The sequence below is a fragment of the Apodemus sylvaticus genome, chromosome 5 (genome assembly GCF_947179515.1).
Source record: "Apodemus sylvaticus chromosome 5, mApoSyl1.1, whole genome shotgun sequence".
In the NCBI taxonomy this organism is placed as follows: Eukaryota; Metazoa; Chordata; class Mammalia; order Rodentia; family Muridae; genus Apodemus; species Apodemus sylvaticus.
In genome coordinates, this window is record NC_067476.1 from 72,308,621 (window position 1) to 72,331,618 (window position 22,998).

Genomic DNA, 22,998 nt, shown 5'->3' on the forward strand with positions numbered 1-22,998 from the left:
ATAACTAAGGATGCTGAACTTTTCTTTAGGTGCTTTAGAGCCATTCGAGTTTCCTCAGTTGAGAATCCCCTGTTTAGCTCTGTATTCCATTTTTAATAGGGTTATTTGATTCTCTGGAGACTAACTTCTTGAGTTCTTTGTATACATTGGATATTAGCCCTCTATTGGATGTAGCATTAGTAAAAATTTTCCCAATTTGTTAGTTACTGTTTTGTCCTATTGACCGTGTCCTTTACCTTAAAGAAGCTTTGCAATTTTATGAGGTCTCATTTGTTGATTCTTGTTCTTAGAGCATAAGCCATTGGTGTTCTGTTCAGGAACTTTTCCCCTGTGCCCATGTGTTCAAGATTTGTCCCCACTTTTTCCTCTGTAAGCTTCAGTGTGTCTGATTTTATGTGTAGATCCTTGATCCACTTGGACTTGAGCTTTGTACAAGGAGATAAGAATGGGTCAATTTGCATTTTTCTGCATGCAGACCTCCAGTTAATCTATCACCATTTGTTTAAAATGCTGTCTTTTTTCCACAGGATGTTTTTAGCTCCTTTGTCAAATATCAAGTGACCGTACGTGTGTGGGTTCTTTGGGTCTTCAATTCTATTCCATTGATCTTCCTGCCTGTCTGTATACCAATACCAAACAGTTTTTTTGTTTTGTTTTGTTTTTGTTTTTTTAAAAGATTTATTTATTATTATATGTAAGTACACTGTAGCTATCTTTAGACTTTCCAGATCCTATTACAGATGGTTGCAAGCCACCATGTGGTTGCTGAGATTTGAACTCAGGACCTTCAGAAGAACAGTCAGTGCTCTTAACCGCTGAGCCATCTCATCGGCCCCCTAACATCACTGTTTTCTTTCTTTCTTCCTTTCTTTCTTCCTTCCTTCCTTTCTTTCTTTCTTTCTTTCTTTCTTTCTTTCTTTCTTTCTTTCTTTCTTTCTTTCTTTCTTTCTTTCTTTCTTTCTTTCTTTCTTTCTTTCTTTCTTTTTGGTTTTTTGTTTTGTTTTGTTTTTTGGATTTGGTTTTTTCGAGACAGGGTTTCTCTGTATAGCTTTCCTGGAACTCACTCTGTAGACCAGGCTGGCCTCGAACTCAGAAATCCGCCTGCCTCTGCCTCCCAGAGTGCTGGGATTACAGGTGTGTGCCACCGCCGTCGGACCAAACAGTTTTTATCACTATCGCTCTATAGTAGAGCTTGAGGTCAGGTATGGTGATTCCCCCAGAATATCTTTTGTTGTGGAGAATAGTTTTTGCTGACCCGGGTTTTTGTTATTCCAGATGAATTTGAGAATTGCTCTATCAAGATCTATGAAGAATTGATTTGGGATTTTGATGGGGATTGCATTGAATCTGTAGATTGCTTTTGGCAAGATGGCCATTTTTACTATATTGATCCTGCCAATCTATGAACATGGGAGATCTTTCCATCTTCTGAGACTTTCTTCAATTTCTTTCTTCAGGGTATACAGTGGTCTTAACTTTTACTCTCTTTCTTTTCTGGTCAAATGGGAATAATTATTCTCCCTCTGAATATACTGGAATGTTGAAAGATCTTTTAAAAATGGGATGTGTTATTATAAAGAGCCCGTGATGGACAATGGTAATAAAAATAACGGTTTGAGTGGTCAGGGGTTTCATATGGACCTCAGCACTAGCGATCCTGAACCAACCGGCAAGCAACTTGAACTAAACCACTTATTCTTAGCTCAGAAAAGCAGCCTACCGAACTCAGCCTCTCACCAGCGGGGTTGGAGGAACAGCCCCCGGTACATGAATGGCTCTTTTGGAGAAAGAGATGATTTCATCTCAGACAGCTTGGAAAAAGAAATGCTTCTATGTGAGTAATAGCCAGGGGCCCCTCCTCCTGCCGCAGACTCCCACCCCTATTCCCACCCCCACCCGAACCTCAGAGAATGTTACACAATGTCAGAGAAGCCAAGCCACCTACTTGGGCTCCTGCTGTTTGTTTGCTTGTTTGTTTTGGGCAGTGTTGTTTGTTTGGTTATCTTTAGTCTATATTTTATATTTGTGTGTGTGTGTGTGTGTGTTGTGTGTGTTGTGTGGTCATGTGCACATGAGTGCCCTGGAGACCAGGCTTGGGGATCCCCTAGTGCTGAAGTTACGGGAGGCTCCCCTTCCAACTGGTGCTGCAAACTGAACCCCCACCCCCCTCCACCCCCCCACCCCCCCCTACCCCCCGCAGCAAGCAGTCCTAATCCCTGCGCCATCCCTCCAGCCTCCGGCTTTCCTTTAAATTCACTTTGCCATCTTTTCGATGGTTATTGTCTCGGCCATTAATTGCTGGGTAAAGACTTACATAGAAATCCAGGGGCCCAGTGTTGGGACAAAAAACGGGCAAAGAGCTGGGGGACAGTGGGTTAAAATAAATAAGCAAATGGTGCTCCCTTCTCTCCTCCTAGGGCCTACCTGTCTGCCTTCAACTGGGCATGCTCAGATAGATGCTGTAAACAGAGGTATCAAGCTTCAGATAAGTACAGCAGGACTCTCAAATTCAACTTGTCAATTGCTGCACATTAAGTTTTGTTTTTGTCAGTTTGCATGGTGTGTGCTCATATATGTTTTCGGGTGTGTATGTACACATTTAAAGACCAGATGTCAATACCGTATGTCTTCGGTTGTTGTATGAAATGCCTCTCAACCTCATTTTTTGAGACAAAGTTTTTCTTCCTGAGCCTGGAATTCACTGATTTGGCCAGGCTGCCTGGCCAGTGAGTTTCAGGGGTCCCCTATTTCTGACCCACCCCTGGGGCTACAGACCTGCACCCTTATACGTTTTTTTTTTTAATGGGTTCTGGCCTCTGAATTCACACCTTCATCCCTGCACAGCGAACCGTTGGCCAGCTGAGCCATCTCCCCAGCACTTGAGAATTTTTTTTAATCTTCTTTTATTTCCTTTCTTCCTCTCTCTCTCTGTTTCTGTCTGTCTGTCTATCTGCTGTGTGTGTGTGTGTGTGTCTGTATGTGTGTGTGTGTCTGTGTGTGTGTGTCTGTGTGTGTCTGTGTGTGTGTGTCTGTGTGTGTCTGTGTGTGTGTGTCTGTGTGTGTCTGTGTGTGTGTCTGTGTGTCTGTGTGTGTCTGTGTGTGTGTGTGTGTCTGTCTGTTTGTGTGTGTGTGTCTGTGTAGGCTGGAGAACAACAATGGGTGCCATTCTCAAAACTGATGTCCACGAGCATATGTCACCATGCCCAGCGTTTTTGCCTGTGTTCTGGAGAGTGAATTTAGGTCTGTGTGCATCTTTCACTATAGTTACTAAAGGGTTTTTGTTTTGTTTTGTTTTGTTTTTGTGCTTCCCCTCCCTCCCCCCCTTAAGGTTGATAGGAGAATTGAAAGTCCTCACTGTTGCAAGATCTTGAACCTATTAATTGAATTTTAAAAATTTATATGTAGCTGGATGGTAATGGCACATGCCTTTAATTCCATCACTCAGGAGGCAGAGGCAGGCAGATCTATGTGAGTTCAAGGCTAGCCTGGTCTACAGAATGAGTTCCAGGACAGCCAAAGCTATACTGAGAAACTCTGTTTTGAAAAAACAAAAACAAAAACAAAAAACAAAACAAAACAAAAATAAAAATATCTAGATTATGTAGAAGTTTGACTTAATAGTTTATAATTTTTTAATTTATTTTTATTTGTATGAGTACGTTGCAGTTATCTTCAGATACACACAGGAGAGGGCATCAGATCCTGTTACAGATGATTGTGAGCCACCATGTGGTTGCTGGGAATTAAATTCAGGACCTCTGGAAGAGCAGTCAGTGCTCTTAACCGCTGAGCCATCTCTCCAGCCCAATAGTTTATAATTTTTATTTGTTATCTTAAACAGTCTACTTTTAAAAAACCTTTTTATTGGTGTTCTTACCTAGCCTGGAAATCTCTGTGTAGACCATCCTGGCCTTGAACTCACAGAAATCTGCCTGCCTCTGCCTCCTAAGAGCTGGTATTAAACCTGTACACTCCTACACCCAGATTGCCAATGTCTTAACAAGGTGTTGAAAATGATCTGATTATTATAAGAGATCAGCAAATCCCTTCCAGTGAAAGAGAAAACTGCTCATGCATTTCCTCTTCCTCCCTGCAGACTCACTTCTGCTGAGCTCACCACTTCTTAGGAGCAGGCAGCTCCTTTTTGATGAGCTGGATGACATCAACCCACGACTGCGAGAACCCCGAGAACTCTTCTCATGTTTCTCTAGCAGAGGGCCGCTGCAGGCTCCAAGATGGCCAATAGAATGTGAGGTCATCAAGGAAAACATTCATCACATTGGTAATAGGACGTGTGTGTGTGTGTGTGTGTGTGTGTGTGTGTGTGTGTGTTCCTGATGTTTTATCTTGCCTTATTACAAGGCTGTAGAGTTTAGGGTCATGTGTGTGTACACAAGTGCACGTGCATGTGTGCTGTGTGCATGTGGAAGACATGCCTCAGATAGCATTTCTCAGGAGCCATCTGCCTTGACTTATAAGAAGGTGTCTTTCACTGGGACCTACACATCTCAAATTAGGCAAGTTTGGCTCACCAGACAGCCATAGAGATCTGTCTCTGTTCACCTCCCAGGGATGTATTTTTCAGGTTTGCTCCTAACTGTTTAGACACATGCACATAAATTAAAATATAAAAAATTAAATAGCCTATATCTGAACAAGTCCTCATGTTTGCACAGTGGGCATTTTGCCAATGGAGCCAACTCTCTAGCCAGTAGAATTTAGTCTTTCATGCTGACATGGAAGACAAGAGAGGGCCTTCATCTGTTCACTCACTAAAGCATAAACTAGAATGCTTCTGTATTTAGAAATGGGAAGATAGCTTCTTTTTTTATTATTTTTTTTTAAAGATTTATTTATTTATTTTATGTTAGTACACTGCTGCTGTCTTCAGACACACCAGAAGAGGGCATCTGATCCCATTACAGATGGTTGTGAGCCACCATGTGGTTGCTGGGATTTGAACTCAGGACCTTTGGAAGAGCAGTCAGTGCTCTTAACCACTGAGCCATCTCTCCAGCCCCTGGGAAGATAGCTCCTTAGAGGCCAAAATGTATGTTTCTTTTCCAGGGCTTTGTTCACTAGGGTTCTGTCACCAAGCCCCAGTTTTGGCCTGCTGAGCCTCTTTTGTGATATAATTGGTCCTCTCTCTCTTGGGATACAGTCTTCTTTTGTTTGTTTTTGTTTTTCAGGACAGGGTTTCTCTGAATTCAGGCCTTTGTTCGATAGCCAGAGCTACAGAGTGAGACTGTCTTGGGGGAAAAAAAAGATGCAGAAGACAGTATATACCAGTTGGGCCTTTAATCCCAGCACTCAGGAGACAGGCAGGCAGGTCTTTGTGAGTTCAAAGCCAACCTGGTCTACATTGTGAGTTCCAGGACATCCAGAATTGTGTAGAGAGTCACTGCCTCAAAAAACAAAATGAGCTGAAGAGACAAATGTGCTGACTCTTAAATTTATTTCTGATAAAAAGGCTTTATTTTCTCTGAAACACAGGATGTACTTTCCTGTAGTAATAGAAACTGTTTCTGGGGCTGAAAAGATGGTTAGTAGCAAAGACCTTGTCTTAGTTAGGGTTACTATTGCTGTGATGAAGCATCATGACCTAAAGCAACTTGGGGAGGAAAGGGTTTATTTGGTTTACACTTCCGTGTTGCTGTTCATCATCAAAGGAAGTCAGAACAGGAACTCAAAACACACTAGGAAGCTGGAGGCAGGAGCTGATGCAGAGGCCATGAAGGGGTGCTACCCACTGGCTTGCTCACAGGGCTTGCTCAGCCTGCTTTCTAACAGACCCCAGACCACCAGCCCAGGGGTGACCCCACCCATAATGGCCTGTGCCTTTCCCCACCAAACACCAACAGGCTATGGGCTTTCCCACGGCCCACTCTTTTAGAGGCACTTTCTCAATCAAGGTTCTTCTTAAATGATTTTAATGTGTGTCAAGTTGACGTAAAACTATCCAACATAAGCCGGGCAGTGGTGGCGCACGCCTGTAATCCCAGCACTCTGGGAGGCAGAGGCAGGCGGATTTCTGAGTTCGAGACCAGCCTGGTCTACAGAGTGAGTTCCAGGACAGCCAGGGCTATACAGAGAAACCCTATCTCGCAAAAACAAAAACAAAAACAAAAAACAAAACAAAAAAAAAAAATCCAACATAAAGGTCTTACTTCTCTTCCAGAGGATCCAAGCTCAGATCCAAGCTCCCACATCAGTGGCTCACAGCTTCCTCTGACCCCAGCTCCTGGATATCTTCTGCCCTCCACAGGCCTGCACACACTTGCACATGCTCACACATGCACACACTCACACCTGCACACACTCACACATGCACAAACTCATACACACACTCACACACATGCACACACTCACACTCACACATGCACACACTCTCACACACATATTCACATACACACATGCACACAGTCATACACACACTTACACACATGCACACACTCACACACATGTACACACTCACACACACATGCACACACTCATACTCACACATGCACACACATGCACACACTCATATATACACTCACACACATGCACACATTCACACTCACTCACACATGCACATACTCTCACACATGCACACACTCACACATGCACACACTCACACATGCACACACTCACATACATGCACACACTCTCACACATGCACACACTCACACACATGAACACACACACACATGAACACACTCATACACACACATGCACACATTCACACACACATGCACACACACATGCACACACACTCACACATATGCACACACTCACACTCAACATGCACACACACATGCACACACTCACACTCAAACACACACAAACTAAAATACAAAAAATTAAATAGCCTAGATCTGACCACATTTCCTTTACTTCATGGAAACCCAGAGTCGAATTGCAACCACTTATATGAACCTTTCTGGCATATTTTAAATGTTCTATCTAAAATTTATGATTGGGGCAGGAGTGGCTAACATACAAGCCTGACAGGCTGAGTGTGAACTCCAGAATCAACGAAAAGAGCTCTGTGGACAGCATCCACCTGCAATTGCCGCCCTGCCGGAGATGGAGGCAGAATTGTCTGAAAGTTTGAGGTCCAGTTAGCTTTGAGTCCATAGTCCAAGGGAAGGAACAAAGCGACACCGCCTTAAACATGCAGATGAGAACAAACTCATGAAAGCTATCCTTAGAGCTCCTGCACACACACACACACACACACACACACACACACATACACACACACACACACACTTTCAAACATTTATGATTTTACTGTAGATGTATCAAGGGCTGGGGTCAAACAAACCCTGTGCATACCAAACACACACTGCCGTTTGACGTGCTGCCTGCACAGTGTCTGCCCATAGTCATCATGGATAGAAGCATAGCACTGAATTCCTAAGCAGACTGGAAACTGGGAATGAGAAGTAGGCTGGATCGAGCAACAGTCATCATTTGAGGAACTAGAATTTTATGTTATTTTTTTATTGTGCCTGTATATCATTTCTTACTCTGTACTTTTGAAAATATCTTCTTGCAGAGTGGGTTCCACTTCAACCAGAATATTTCTACCAACCTACTGGAAACGAAAAGGTGCCAGAGATCGTGGGAGAAGAGCAGGGCACTGTCGTGTTCCAGCTGGACTCAGGTACTGTCATTGCGCGGGACAGTGAGCGACCAACTGTGGCAAAGTCACAGTAAATTTAGTGTGTATAATAAACCTGATTTTAATTTTTAAAAATGGATTCCTGTGTCTATGTGTTGATGGGCAGACCTGCCACGGTGCAAGTTTGGAGGTCAGAGGACAGCTCAAGTCAGTTTTCTCACCTTTATGTGGGTTCCAAGGGGACGATAAACAGTCTGCAGGCTTGTGCAGCAGGCTCCTTCCCCCACTGAACCATCTTGCCAGCCCTAAATGTCTTTATATCTTTTCTTTTGTACTACCAAGATTTGCTCACTACAACCTTTGTTTCCCCTAACTACTGCCATTGTGATTGTCTGCTAGGCAAATTCACCCATGGCAATTTTCCTCAAACCTCTATTTCCACTTTATAGAGCTAAGACGGTGAAGTGCTTGCTTAGCATTCCCAAAGCTCTGAGTTCAGGGCACAGCACCAGAGAGCAGATAGCACCAAGGAGACAGAGGTAGGGGGATCACAGGCTCTAGATATACTGGGCTATCCTGGGCTACATGGGGAGCTCCAAGCCAGCCTATACACATGCGACCTTGGCTCAGAGAGAGAGAGAGATTGAGAGGGAGAGAGGTTGGGCCTGGTGTAGCGCACACCTTTGAAGCCAGCAGAGACAGAGGGAAAGGCAGGAGGATATCTGTGAGTGGAGGCCAAGCCTGGTCCATATAGCAACTTCTAGGCTAGCAAGAGCTATACACATATAGAAACAGACTGTCTCAAAAGAATTTTTTTTAAAAGATGATGTAATATCCACACTGACTTGTCCACAAAGACATGACAACTTTTTAAAACAATTTATTATTCTAAGAATCAGGAAGGAGGAAGCCGGGCGGTGGTGGCGCACGCCTGTAATCCCAGCACTCTGGGAGGCAGAGGCAGGCGGATCTCTGAGTTCGAGGCCAGCCTGGTCTACAGAGTGAGTTCCAGGACAGCCAGGACTACACAGAAAATCCCTGTCTCGAAAAAACCAAAAAAAAAAAAAAGAATCAGGACGCAAAAAAAGAATCACACACGCATGTGTGGAGGTTAAAAAACAAGTTGTAACTGGTACCCCACTTTCGCCATGTGATTGTGGGGCCCACAACTCAGGTCATCACTGACCTGTGTGGGGCGGGCGTCTTCATCCAGTTCTTGTTGTAGCTTTGTTTTATGCTTTTAAAAAAGGTAATGGGATAATATTTGGACCTTTTTTTTTTTGAGACAGGGCTTCTCTTGTATAGCCCTGACTGTCCTGGAACACTCTGTAGACCAGGCTGGCCTGGAACTCAGAGATTTCCCTACCTCCACTGGGACTAAAGGAGTGTGCCACCATGCCTAGCCAAGGATTTTTTTAGAAAGATTTTGTCTTTAATTATGTCTACTTGTGTGTAAGTATGTGTATATATGTGTATATATGTGTATGAATGGACACACATTCACACATATATATACTGTGTATGTTCTAAAGGATCAGAAGAGGTTGTTGGGCCTCCTGGACCCAGAGTCACAAGCCCTAGAGCCTCCTCCTGTGGGCACTGGAAGCCAGACTCCATCCCATACAGGAGCAGACCCCAAGGCTGTTTTGAGGACACAATGCTCACTACAACCTTTGTTTCCCCTAACTACTGCCATTGTGATTGTCTGCTAGGCAAATTCACCCATGGCAATTTTCCTCAAACCTCTATTTCCACTTTATTCTTTAAGGATATGTCAAAACATTATACACAATATACTTTATTTTCCATTATAGTTTATAAAAAGTGATAGGTCCGACTTTGTAGAATAGGATGTTTTGAGTTTCCTTAGAAAGCAGCCAAATCACCACTGTTTGTGATTTCATCCAGTGCCAGATGTTTAGGATGTCCGGGGGTAGTTTGGTTTTAGCGTTCATATATATGATATATATATATCATATATATATAGCGTTCGTGTATATATATATATATATATATGTGTGTGTGTGTGTGTGTGTGTATGTATATATGTATAACTATATATATAACTGTATATAACTGTATATATAACTATATATATGTATGTATGTATGTATGTATGTATACACAATCTTGCTGTGTGGCCTGGAACCTGCTGCAGTCCTCCGACTTCAGCCTCCTCCAGAGTTCCAGGAAGCTGGGCTAGGATATCAGTTTTAATCATCCTTTAAAATCAGGATTTAGAAACTAAATTAGGAAATGAGAAGTCTCTGCTGTGCCAAGGATCTGACGCAAAAGGAAGTACTCTAAATCACTTAAAGTCTTCAGAGCGGTGTGCTGTTGAAAATGAAGAGCCTCGGTTTGGAAAGATGTTGATCTCCAACACTGGCCTGGTAGGGTGAGGCCTGGACTCAATGCCCATTACTATTTGCAAAAACACCTACCATCTATAAAGACACAGGTCCCAGTAAGGACAATAATCTGTTGGATATTTACAGGGTTGGTAGGGCTCAGTAAAGACTTGCTGAGTGGATACATTCTGAGTGGAGCATAGCCTAATGGTATCTCTCTCCTCTGTAGTGCCTACAGAGGGCACCTATTTCACCAGTTCCAGAATAGGAGGCAAACGAGGAATCATCAAGGAACTTGCTGTTACTCTGCAAGGGCCGGAAGATAATACTCTGTTGTTTGAATCAAGGTTTGAGAGTGGGAATCTGCAGAAGGCCGTCAGAGTGTGAGTAAGGAAGGGGGTAGCCGAGGGCTGGGAGGTGTCTCTAGGAACGGTTCTAATGGGATAAGGTGGGAGACAACTTATTAAGGGGCTGACAAAGAATTGAATAATTATGACTAATTTACCCCCAGAATAAAACATTAAGTCATTTCTTCTGCTTAGAAAAGGAAAATGAGCTCACTTAAAAGTTGTATCCGTGGGCCAGCAAAATAACTCAGTGTGTAAAGTCACTTGCCTGTCAAGTCTACGGCCTGACTTCAATCCCTAGACCTGGTGTATAGAGGGAATTATAGGACAGCTAGGAATATGTAAAGAGACTGTCCCAAAACAAACAAAAAACAGTTGAATCCAGGGCCTGGAGCAATGGCTCAGCAGTTATAGAAAAGTTGGGTTCAGATACCAGCACCTACATGATATCTTACAAACATCCATAGCTCCATTCCCAGGGGATCCCACCCTCTTCCTCTGATCTTCACTAGGTATGCACGTGGTGCATATACATACATTCAGGCAAGACATTCATACACATAAATAAATCTAAAGAAAAATTTCTCTGGGCGGTGATGGCGCACGCCTGTAATCCCAGCACTCTGGGAGGCAGAGGCAGGCAAATTTCTGAGTTCGAGGCCAGCCTGGTCTACAGAGTGAGTTCCAGGACAGTCAAGGCTATACAGAGAAACCCTATCTCAGAAAAAAAAAAATCCAAATCCTCACCCCCCCCCCCCCGCAACCCCCCCCCCCCCCGCAAAAAAACCCAAAACCCAAAAACCAAAAAAAAAAAAAAACAGGCTGTGTGTGGGATAAAAACAAAAAACAAAAACAAAAAAAACCCCAAATTTAAATTGAGCCTGGTGCCTGACGTCCTAAGCACATGCCCTACCGCTAAGCTGTATCCATGCCCTGTCCATTTCTTATTTCAGGGTGTACTTCCTTCCTTTCTTTTCCTTTTTCTTTTAGATTCGTTTATTTATTTCATGTAGTCACCATAGCTCTCTTCTGACACACCCGAAGAGGGCATCAGACCCCATTGCAGATGCTTGTGAGCCACCATGTGGTTGCTGGGAATTGAACTCAGAACCTCTGGAAGACTGGTCAGTGCTCTTAACCACTGAGCCATCTCTCCAGCCCCAGTATGCACTTTCTTAATTATGCACATAAGTGAATAACTTTTTTCTTACCATATACATTTCCTTTTGTAAATTTATTTTCCATCTCTATGGGTTTTTGTTTTGTTTTGTTTTGGGGGGGGGGGGAGAAGGGAAGGCAGGGTTTATTATGCCTCTGAGATTGGCCTTAACTTTATAGTCCTCCTGCTGTAGGCTCCAAATGCTAGGATTATAGCTATTCACCACTATGCCTAGTTTCTTCCTTAAAAAAAAAATCTCTTTTGGAGAGGAAAGGACACACATGTGTCACGTTACACAAGTGTGTGTGTGTGTGTGTGTGGTTTTGGGTAGGTCAGAGGATAGCTTGCAGGACTCAGTTCTCTTCTTCCACATGAGTTCCTGGTTTCTCTCCTCTGTGTGGGTTCTGGGGATTAAACTCATGCCATCAGGCATGGTGGCAAGCAGCCCTACCCACTGAACCATCTTGCCAGGCCCATTATCTTGTTCCCTTCTAACAGAGTGACTATATTCCAGAGATGTCTTCTCATATTCAAATTGGTGATCAGAGATGAAAATAACACCAAGGTTTAAAGGTTTTCAAAATGTGACCTTGTCTGTAAGATAGCACAGCCAAGGGAGGGCACTGCTCAGTGTGTTTCAGAAAAACAGACAGCAGTGACCGCTAATGACCTTCCAAACCTACCAAAACATTGGCAGAACCTCCAAGCATCCCATGCAGCAGTAAACGCGTTTGTTTGGCTTTTTGAAACACGGTTTCCCTAATGTCAAAAACCCTAGGTGCCTCAGGCTAGCCTCAAACTCACTGTATAGTTCAGGCTGACCTGGAAATTCCGAGCCTCCTACCTCAGCCTCCCAAGTGCTGGGGTTATAGGTATGTCCCAACACACCCAGCTCCCTGTGAGAGCTGGGACTCTTCCTCCTCTGTCCCAAATAAACTTTCCCCTTGGAAGTTTCACTAGTTTATTATGTGACTTGGAGAAGTGGGGTAAACTAGAGCAAAAAAAAAAAAAAAAAAACATGTTTGCTGTAGCAGGCAGTTGTGGTCCATCTGTTTCTACGAGGAGAGAACAATGCTTTCCCATATGAGGGAGGTGATGAGGGTGTGGAAAGGGTCTTATTTTCTCTTTCTCTTCTGTTACAGAGGTATCTATGAGTATGAACTCACCTTGCGAACTGACCTCTACACTGACAAACACACTCAGTGGTTTTACTTCAGGGTTCAGAACACCAGAAAAGATGTTACCTATCGCTTCACCATCGTCAACTTGTTGAAACCCAAGAGCCTGTACGCAGTAGGGATGAAGCCTCTCATGTACTCTCAGCTGGATGCCACCATCTACAACATCGGCTGGAGGAGAGAGGGCCATGAGATCAAGTACTATAAGAACAACATGGACGACGGGCAGCAGCCTTTATACTGTCTCACCTGGACCATCCAGTTTCCCCACGACCAGGACACTTGCTTCTTTGCACACTTTTACCCATACACTTACACTGACTTGCAGTGCTATCTCTTGTCAGTGGCAAACAACCCCATCCAGTCTCAGTTCTGCAAGCTCCGAGCCTTATGCAGGAGCTTAGCAGGGAACACTGTCTACCTGCTGACCATCACCAACCCATCCAGGACCCCTCAGGAGGCAGCTGCCAAGAAAGCGGTGGTGCTGAGCGCCCGAGTCCACCCTGGAGAGAGCAACAGCTCCTGGATCATGAGCGGCTTTTTGGACTTCATCCTCAGCAACTCTCCAGATGCCCAGCTCCTCAGGGATATCTTTGTCTTCAAGGTGATCCCCATGTTAAATCCAGACGGCGTGATCGTGGGCAATTATCGGTGTTCATTGGCTGGCAGGGACTTGAACAGGCATTATAAAACTGTTCTTAAGGATTCCTTCCCCTGCATTTGGTACACCAAGAACATGATCAAAAGGTGAGACCTCTTTGCTGATAGTTCTATGAATGCTGTGGGCGTTGGTGCCAGATCCTCACACCTTATGAGAAGGAGCTTGTCTCTTGTTTTAGGAGTCTGGTATGGCTTTGGCAGTCCTTGCAGTCATGGGTTGATTTTCAGACCTTTAAATCACATTGGATCCTAAAAGAAAACCGAGCACACGTCAGCATGTCAGCTATTTCACTGGCCCCACCCCCTGGAATTGAATTTAAGGCTCACCACACGGTAGATAGGCAAGCACTCTATCACTGAGCTGTATTCTCATTTTCATCTTAGTTTTTGAGACAGAAACTCTCACTGAACCTAGCACTTCCTGTTTTGGCCGGGCTGGCTGCCTATCAAGCCCCTGGGATCCCCTGCCCATCCTCTCCATGTTGAGCTTTTACACGGGTCCTCATGCTAGTATAATGAACACTTTACTGACTGAGCCATCTCTCTGAGCCACTTACTTCATGTTTGTTTCCGATGGAAGGTCTGTGTGGGATTCACTGTGTAGACCAGACTGGCCTCATACTACAGAGATTTGCCATCCTCCACTGGGAGTAAAGGCCTGTTTCACCCCCACCCCCACCCCCAAGCTGGGCTCAGTTGTTTTATTTTCAAGTCAAACAATTGGATGGGAAAGGTCAGGTCAGTGTTGCTGTTCCTATGAAACTGTAATCATGACCAAGCTAGCTGTGTAAGTATCAGTGCTTTACACCTTGGCCTGTTCACGCTCTCATAAACCCCACTAGGAGATTACATATGGTCCACAGCTACTGTTGTAGGCCATGGAAATTGAGTTCCAACGCTGTTAAATAACTTGATCAAGGCCTCAGAGTTAGTAAGCAACAGAGTAGGCGTTTGAACACAGGCTCTCTGACTCAGAAACTGAGTACCCCAATATTACCATATGTTGTTCCTAATAAAGAGAAAGTAACAAATCAATCTGCGCTTTTCAAGCCTGTGTGAAAGCAGGTTGAAAAGAGAGCTTCCATTCCACTGGAATTGAACACATAGCAGGCAAGATATGAGAAGGGTTGGGTGGACACGTTTGGTCAACACGTGAGGATCGATTTTACTATTGATTGATTCTGAGACCATAGATAAAAGCAAGTGACGTAATCTCCCATGAGTTTGGATGTCCACTGCAACCTTTCGTTTGTTCTTCCATAGACTTCTGGAAGAAAGAGAGGTTCTCTTGTATTGTGATTTCCATGGACACAGCCGCAAGAACAACATCTTCGTGTATGGCTGTCACAGCAACAGCCGCAAGCACTGGCTTCATGAGCGGGTCTTTCCTTTAATGTTGAGCAAGAATGCACCAGACAAGGTAAGCGCGTTACAGACTGTGGATGATGACAAGCTTGTACGAACTGGGCGTTAAAGGCAACAGAAGACATCAGATTCCCAGTGAAAAGATAAATACCACAGAGACAGAGTTCTAGTCAGAGACTCTGGGGGTAAGAAACATAAATCAAAAATCATATTTAGAGGCCAGGCAGTCATACTGCCTTTAATCACAGCACTGGGAAGGGAGATCTCTGTGAGTTCGAGACCAGCCTGATCTACAGAGTGAGTTCCAGGACAGCTAGGATCATTACACAGAAAAACCCTGTCTCAAAAGTCAAAGGAAAAAAATCATATTTGGAGGAAAACCTAGATCTGAAAGTTCCTATTTCATGACAGAAAATAAATTATCGAGCCCATGTGGAACACATGCATATATTTGAGTCACAGTATTCAAATGATGGAGGCAGGAGGATTACATCAATTTGGGGGCTATATGTCAAGAAAAGACTTGGAAGAGCCGCTGGTGCCTGAGGGCAAAGTGTGCCCGTGCTCCCACATCCCTAGGAATCTTCATTTGGAGAGATGCTCTGGGATGGGAGGCAATAGGGGCTGGACAGCAGAGTTCCCTGTCTCTTTGCCTTGGAAGAGCATAGTCCACAGCGCTGTGAGGCCTGTTACCCCACCCCCACCCCCACCCCAGCGGAGGCAACCGCAGAGCCTGTGGCTGCTACCACCTTTTTTATTGCTCAAAATCAGTGTTTTGCTGGAATGTGCTTTAGGAAGTAACACATAAAAAATCTCCCAAAGAGCCATTCTTGTTTTTGTATTAATGACTCTTAGACATCTCATACTTGCTAGTTTGTATAATTAACAGCGAATTCGGGTCTCTCTTTAGTTCTCTTTCGACAGCTGTAACTTTAAGGTCCAAAAATGCAAAGAAGGAACGGGAAGAGTCGTGATGTGGCGGATGGGCATCATCAACAGCTACACCATGGAGTCTACCTTTGGCGGGTCTACCCTGGGTAAGAGGGGAGTCCAGCAAGGGAAGGCCGGGCGCCGGAAGGCCGGAGAAGGATTTCCTCACTGGCTGTGGCACCGCAAACACGACTGTGGGATACAGTGCTTCACCGAGCCGCACACTGCAGTTTGCTCAGGACCCGGGGTCAAGAAGACTGGGTTGGGACTTCCAGCTGCATTTATCAGTTCCGTAACCCTGGGTCAGTTGTCCAACTTCCGTGAGGCTCATATTCCTTCTAAGTGATGATAATAACACCAGACTACAAATATTGCTTTACTAGGCAGTACCCACCATAAAATAAGACCAGAATAATCCTAAAAGAACTTGATAATCATAATAGTGAACTGTTTCATTGTCAAAGATTCTTCTGAGTCAACTGAAGCTAGGAGAGCTATCCTCTTCAGAAATACACTATTCTAGAATAAGAGGTGGTATTTTATTGACTTTTATTTTTATTTATGTGTATTGTATATATCTGTTTCTATAGTGTATGTGAGTGTGTGTGTGTATGTGATACAAGTATGTGTGTGGTAATGTATGATATGTGTGTGGTGATATGTGTGTGTGTAATGTGAGAGTGTGTGTGTGTGGTGATATATGTGTGTGTGTGTGGTGATGTGTGTGTGATATCAGTGTGTGATGTGAGTGTGTATATGTGAATATGTGCACACAGTTGTGGGCAGGGAGAAATGGGTGTTGGATCCCCTGGAGCTGGAGTTACAGGCAGTTGTGTGTGACCCAGTGTGGGTACTAGCACCAAACCTGGGTCCTCTAGAAGCACTGTTAATGCTGAGTCATCTCTCCAGCCCTTTGAGGAGTGATATTTTTCTAAAAAGCTATTCACAAATTAGATTTGCAATTACCCAGTAAGATTTAGAAAGTTGGGAAGATGGCTTACCTGTTAAGAGCAGTTGGAGATCTGGGTTGATTCCCAGCACCCACTCACGTGCCTACAACCATCAGTAACTCCAGTTCCATGGGATCTGACACCCTCTTCTGCCCTCCACAGTCACCAAATATTCATGGTGCAAACATGCATGAAGAAAAAAGTTCATATTCGTAAATATGAATATTTTAAAAATAAAAGATTATGGGATAAAATGATGGCCAAGAATGCTCACCACTTCTTCAGAGGACCTAAATCAATCCTAGCACGGTGTCAGGCAGCTCACAGCTGCCTGCAACTCAGCTCCAGAGGAGCTGGTGCCTCTGCTCTCCCTGGGTGCATGTACTTATGTACACAGAAACATATGCCTACACATAATTTAAAAGGTTTTATTTTTATATTTATGTGTGAGTCTTTTGCCTACGCCATGCAGAATCCAGCAGGGAGCACTGGCTCCCTGGGAGCTGGAGTTTTGGATGGTTGTAAGCCACCTGTGGGTGCAGGAACCCTAACCTGGATTCTGAGGAAGAGCAGCAAATGCTCTTAACTGCTAAGCCATCTCTCCACCCCCAGTTTAAAATGAAAAAAAATCTAATGAGAAATGCTAATTTTTTTCTCCAGGAAGTAAAAGAGACACTCACTTTACCATTGAGGACCTGAAGTCCCTAGGTTATCATGTCTGTGACACAATTCTGGATTTCTGTGATCCTGACCAAACCAAGGTAAAATGGAGTTTCAAGAAGTGTTCTGCTGGGCGGTGGTGGCACATGCCTACACTCGGGAGGCAGAGACAGGAGGATTTCTGAGTTTGAGGCCAGCCTGATCTACAGAGTGAGTTCCCAGGGCCACACAGAGAAACCCTGTCTCGAAAAACCAAACCAAAAAAAAGAAGAGGAGGAGGAGGAGGAGGAGGAAGAGGAAGAGGAAGAAGAACAAAAAGAAGAACAAGAAGAACAAGAACAAGAAGAAGAAGAATAAGAACAAGAACAAGAAAAGAAGAAGAAATGTAATCCCAGCACTCTGGGATGCAGAGGCAGGTGGATTTCTGAGTTCGAGGCCAGCCTGGTCTACAGAGTGAGTTCCAGGACAGCCAGGGTTACACAGAGAAACCCTGTCTCAGGGTAAAAAAAAAAAAGATTTATATATTTTATTTAGATGAGTACACTGTAGCTGTCTTCAGACACACCAGAAATGGGTATCAGATCTCATTACAGATGGTTGTGAGCCACCATGTGGTTGCTGGGAATTGAACTCAGGACCTCTGGAAGAGCAGTCAGTGCTCTTAACTTAGCTGAGCCATCTCTCCAGCCCCTCTGGGCAAAGTTCTTTGTCTAGTTCAGAAGAATCGCTCGCAGGCACGCACGCAGTGCTCCCTTTGCTGCCGCTAACCCTGCACTCTGCACCAGTGGACACCTCTGTAGCTCAGTAAGCTTAGGCCTCACCGGGTGCCTGTTCATTCCTGTATCCTCAGCTTTCTCACCCACTTATCCTTCCCCTCCTCTGCAAGCTTGCTCAAGCTTGCCTCTGCCCCGAAGCACGGGGTTTCCTTTGGCCGGCCCCCTTCCCGTGGCTGTCCCTTCCTCGCTCCTTTGCTCAGTGTGGAAGCGGGTGTGTACCCACAGCAACCCATCTCTCCCGTTCCTATTTAAGCGTTGGCTGGATGCACACCGCCCTGGATGCAGTGCTTGATAAAGAGAGAAGGGGCGCTTTAATCAGCACGTCCCTTTCCTCCTGTGCTGCTGGAGATGGAGCCCAAGGCTCCTCACTCAGGTGAGGCAAGAGCTCTCCTGCTGACCTACGCCTACATCCAAACCGCATGCTGTGGGCCAAAGTCGGAACAACACCACTGAAACTGTCGCTTCTGTCCCAGTGAGGCTTTCATTGCTGTGAAGAGACACCAGGACCACAGCAATTCGTACAAAGGAAAACATTTGATTGGGGCTGGTTTACAGGTTGAGTCCGTTATCGTTATGGTGGGAAGCACGCAAGTAGACTTGGTGCTGGAGGAGGAGCTGAGAGTTCCACAGCTTGGTCGGAAGGCAACAGGAAGTGAATGCCACGCTTCCTCCAACAAGGCCACACCTCCGAAGAGCGCCACTCCCTGTGAGCCTGTGGGCCATTTTCTTTCAAACCACTACACTTTGCTTGCACCTTAGGAAAAGAAATGAAACAATTGCAAAAGTGAGTTAGAGCCAGAGAAAAGTGGCTAAGGCAGTGCTCGGTGTGCTTTAAAATGGTTTTACTTTTATAGCCGATGTAACGTACCTGTTGCCATGTCCTTCCCAGAAGGAATTAAAGCTTACACCATCAATAAACTAAGTGCCTCTCAGCATTCACTCCAAACCGTTTGTTTCATGACTACCTTATAAAACTGTCTTTCCCTCTGCTGCAGTACACTCAGTGTCTACAAGAGCTTAAGGAGCTCTTACAACAGGAAATCCACAAAAAGTTGAATAACTTTGGACAAGATATGGATTTAGAAGGAAACTGGAGTGACATTCCTTTGTCTGACATTGAATCCAGGTAACAAACTTCATTTCAAAGAAAATCTGCGATTGGTAATACATCCTTGATCCCAGTACTTGGGAAGCAGAGGCAGGGAGATTGGGCGTTTAAGGACAGCCTGGATTTATATTTATGTGACATTTATGTAAAAAGTTATTTATTTTTTATCTATTTATTGATTGATCTACCTATCAGTTATCTATTTTGAGACAAGGTCTTACTGTATCACCCTGGCTGTTCTGGATCTCACAGAGATAAGTCTACCTCTAGTTGATTACAAGCATATCCCTGCAAATTAAGAGCAGGCCCATGTCCCAAGACCTGGGCCAGGTATGGTAGACCATGCCTTTAGTTCCAGCACTCTGGAGGGAGATGTAGGAATATCTCTGTAAGTACAAGGTCAGCCTGATGTACATAGTAAGTCCTAGGGAAGCCAGGGCTATGTGGAGAGACACCTCTATGAGAACCCAGAATCTCAGAGTTACAAGAGCCTGTGGTGGAATATAAAAACCACTTTCTTCCTTGTCTTCTCCAATGTTCTCGTCCCTGGAAGTACCTTTGTGGATTGGATTACCTGTCTGATTTTAGGATGCAGGAGCGGGTCCAGCTGGAACCTGACAAGCCTGAGAGCCCGTTACCCCTTCCACTCCTCAGCCCACTGCACTAGTCCCTCTCTCTTTGCAGTCTGAAAAACAAAGTGTCCTGTGTGGGTCAGCTCACTGAGACATAGTGCCCAGGAGAACCAAGGGCAGAGAGAGCCGAACTCTGCACTAAGATGACGCAGCAGAAACACTGACCTATTTAGCTAAGAAACAAAAGAAGCAGTTTGCCAGTTTCTCTACAAGAAAGTCAGATGCCACAAGGCTCTCTGGGGTTTTATCTGTCCGTTCTCACAACTGTACATAAAGGCAGGCTTGGGATGGTGTGACTGTTCTCTGTGTGTGCACATGATTGACATTTTCTAGAACATACCAATGCCTTGATATCCATTTGCTAAAGTAGTCTATTATCTCCAAAAGGGACCACAGAGCCTGTTGTCCACCAGCCTTGAGGGCTCCTTCTTGCCTGGAGAAGCCTTTGATAACAGGATATTGGAAATTAGATGACAGAGATAGGGCCTCCTTCTGGCTTCGATGTGGCGCGGCCGCTCGTTGCACACCGAGGGGAGGGAGCAAAATGGAGGGAAGAGTTGGGCACTGGGAACTGAACTCGGGTCCCCTGAAAGAGCAGCCTGAACCATCTCTCCAGACCCTCAGATCTTTCTCTGCGTTCTCTCTCTCTCTCCCTTCCTCTCCCCCTCTCTGCCTCCCTCCCCCCCTGTCTCCTTCCCTTCCTTCCGTGTGTGTGTGTGTGTGTGTGTGTGTGTGTTTGGCTTTTGCTTGGCATTTTTGAGACAGAGTCTCATGGTGTACACCTGACTCGCCTGGAACTCACTATGTAAACCAGGATAGCCTCCAATTCAAAGAAGCCCACTTGTCTCTGCCTCCAGAGTGCAGGATTTAGCGATCCAAACTGCCACGCCCAGCTTGCTTTTTCTTTATTTGGATGGAGTTTCAGGTTGGACTCAAATTCAGCCGTCTTGGCTAAGAGTTCTTGAACTAATTTCTATAGTGTTTAGCCTGCTGACTATTTATCACATTTATTTATTTACACATTTCAGCAAGTTTTCCCAGAGTAACTGGTAGATCCTGGCTTTTGGGAATGAGTATCATCTCAAAGGACATGAAGAAGGACTGTGCACTGGCTATCCCATGCCCGCTCTCCCACCCTCTGCCAGGTTACCTTTGCCCATCTGGTCAGCTTTTGCTTTGCTGTACTGATTGTGAATGCCTTGGCACAGAGCCTCTGCCTCCTTTAATACCAGTTCTTTCCTTGTCTTTCTCTGTTTTCCCCTCTTGGTGCCAGCACAAGTGGTTCGGACAGCTCCCTCTCGGATGGCCCTCCTGTCCGTCTCCTGAGCGTAGCAGAAGAGGTGAGAGGGTCGGACTCTTGTTTTCTTTTTCTTTTTTTTTTTTTAGATTTATTTATTTATTTTATGTATGTGAGTACACTGTCACTCTCTTCAAAGACACCAGAAGAGGGCATCAGGTCCCACTAGAGATGGTTGTGACTGGGAACTGAACTCAGGACATCTGCAAGAGCAGTCAGTGCTCTTAACAGCTGAGCCATCTCTCCGGCAGCTGCTGATTCGTGTACACACCCAAAACACTAAAACTCCAAACCTTTAATGTACCATGTAACACTAGATAACTGGGCAAATGTTCCAACCATCCTAGAATCTTCAGGAAATATAGCACCAGTCCCAGGGTGTTGTTCAGGAGGAAGGCACTTGCCTACCATTAGTGGCTTCCTGGTTTCAGTCTCCCGTGAGTCAAAAAGAAAATCAGAATACTTCCCCAGCCTGTCACCCTACCCCAGATTGTTCCACTGTGTCCTTTATATGCTCCTTGTTTGATTGCTGGAGCTTCTTAACCATAACACCAGGCTGAATATTGTAGCCACGTGTGAGTGGTCAGAGTGAGCCTGACCTCACCATCTTATCACGCACATTTGGCCATTAATCCTTGCCCATGGGACTCGGGCATGCGCAGTCAGGGAACAGCCTCTGGAAATAAGGTGGCTGAGCTATTGGCCCATTCTCCAAACCAACAAACAAGGCCCACATGACAGGCTACCACATGCGCGCGCGTGTGTGCGTACTGATACCCGAAGACTGTGTGCGTGTGTGGGCAAGTGTAATTCTACTGCCCCTTTGACTAGTTTCTCTGTAATTTCTGCAACAGCTGAATCAGAAGATGGTGTTAAAGAATCCCAAAAAGAAGAGACTTCAGACTAGAAAACAGCGGAATGAGCAGTACCAGAAGAATTACTTGATGCGGGAGTTAAAGTTAACAGAAAATGCCCCAGTAAGCGGTCCCTGCTGCCTGCATCTGCTTCTGCCTGCCGCTCACTTGCTCGTATTCCATAGACAAAGCAGGAGCCAGGGCTAGAGTTTACACTAGAAGGGGTGGTGGCAAGCAGGGGTGCTCTCTATTTTGAGGTCAGAGCACTTCTCAGGTCCTCGGATGTGTCTGAGCAGATTTCGGTCTCATCCTCGCCTACCCTCCACTCAGGCACAGCAGGGCCAGGGCATGACTAAATCTGCTCCCACAGAAAAAGAGGTGGAATCGAGGTGTGTTAGCCAGGAATCAGCTCGAGTGGCCGGGTGGTTGAGATGAGGGTCAGGAGGGGGGCATCTCTCCACCTTGTCTGTAGCTACGTTACTCACCACGGCCACCCTGCCCAGACAGCCTGTCTAAAGAGAGGAAGCTGTCAAGAATGTTTGACTGGGTAGCTAAGGGATGGACCAACTGAAAAACTTCTCACTCAATCCTTGTAGGGAAGGGCAAGATTTGCTTCTACTCTGAAACAACAGCCTACTTTTTTGAAAAGTCCAGAGAATTCTAGCCCTTCAATAAGGAGAAGTTCAAAGCCGAGGCTCAAAGAGGTAGAGTTTTTGCTTGACTCTTTGTCACACAGATTCTCTGATTTCTCCAATTAGCACGACAGTCCCACTAGGTGAAGAGCACAGTGGCCATCACGTCACATGAAGGTGGAAAGAGATGCTCTGGATTAAAAACTGATATCTTATATCAAATATTGATGATTTGTGATTTTATATCAAGAACATAAGAAAGAGGCTGCTCTGCTTATCCATACATGCACGCATTCCCACAGCCACACGCATTCCCACAGCCACACCCATTCCCACAGCCACACCCATTCCCACAACCATATATCAACAGACTCTGTCCTGTGCCTGCCACAGCAGGTACTTTACCGGACACAGAGGCGTGCAGAGGTGAACAAGATGCTGTCCTTTCCTCAGAGAGTTCAGATGCTGCAGAGAAAGAAGGGGCACCCAGACA

General features: G+C 45.1%; 1 protein-coding gene across 1 annotated transcript in view; it reads left to right on the forward strand.

Moving 5' to 3' along the window:
* Agbl2 (AGBL carboxypeptidase 2) overlaps window positions 1-22,998 on the forward strand; it is a 36,764-nt gene that overhangs the window by 8,126 nt on the left and 5,640 nt on the right. Inside the window, exons 4-15 of the mRNA XM_052182898.1 lie at window positions 1,703-1,834; window positions 2,418-2,471; window positions 4,097-4,282; window positions 7,544-7,651; window positions 10,187-10,340; window positions 12,606-13,388; window positions 14,565-14,721; window positions 15,577-15,703; window positions 17,207-17,307; window positions 18,978-19,108; window positions 20,996-21,062; window positions 21,874-21,996. Of these exons, the coding sequence (XP_052038858.1) occupies window positions 1,703-1,834; window positions 2,418-2,471; window positions 4,097-4,282; window positions 7,544-7,651; window positions 10,187-10,340; window positions 12,606-13,388; window positions 14,565-14,721; window positions 15,577-15,703; window positions 17,207-17,307; window positions 18,978-19,108; window positions 20,996-21,062; window positions 21,874-21,996 (2,123 nt within the window). The remainder of the gene's footprint in view (window positions 1-1,702; window positions 1,835-2,417; window positions 2,472-4,096; window positions 4,283-7,543; window positions 7,652-10,186; window positions 10,341-12,605; window positions 13,389-14,564; window positions 14,722-15,576; window positions 15,704-17,206; window positions 17,308-18,977; window positions 19,109-20,995; window positions 21,063-21,873; window positions 21,997-22,998) is intronic.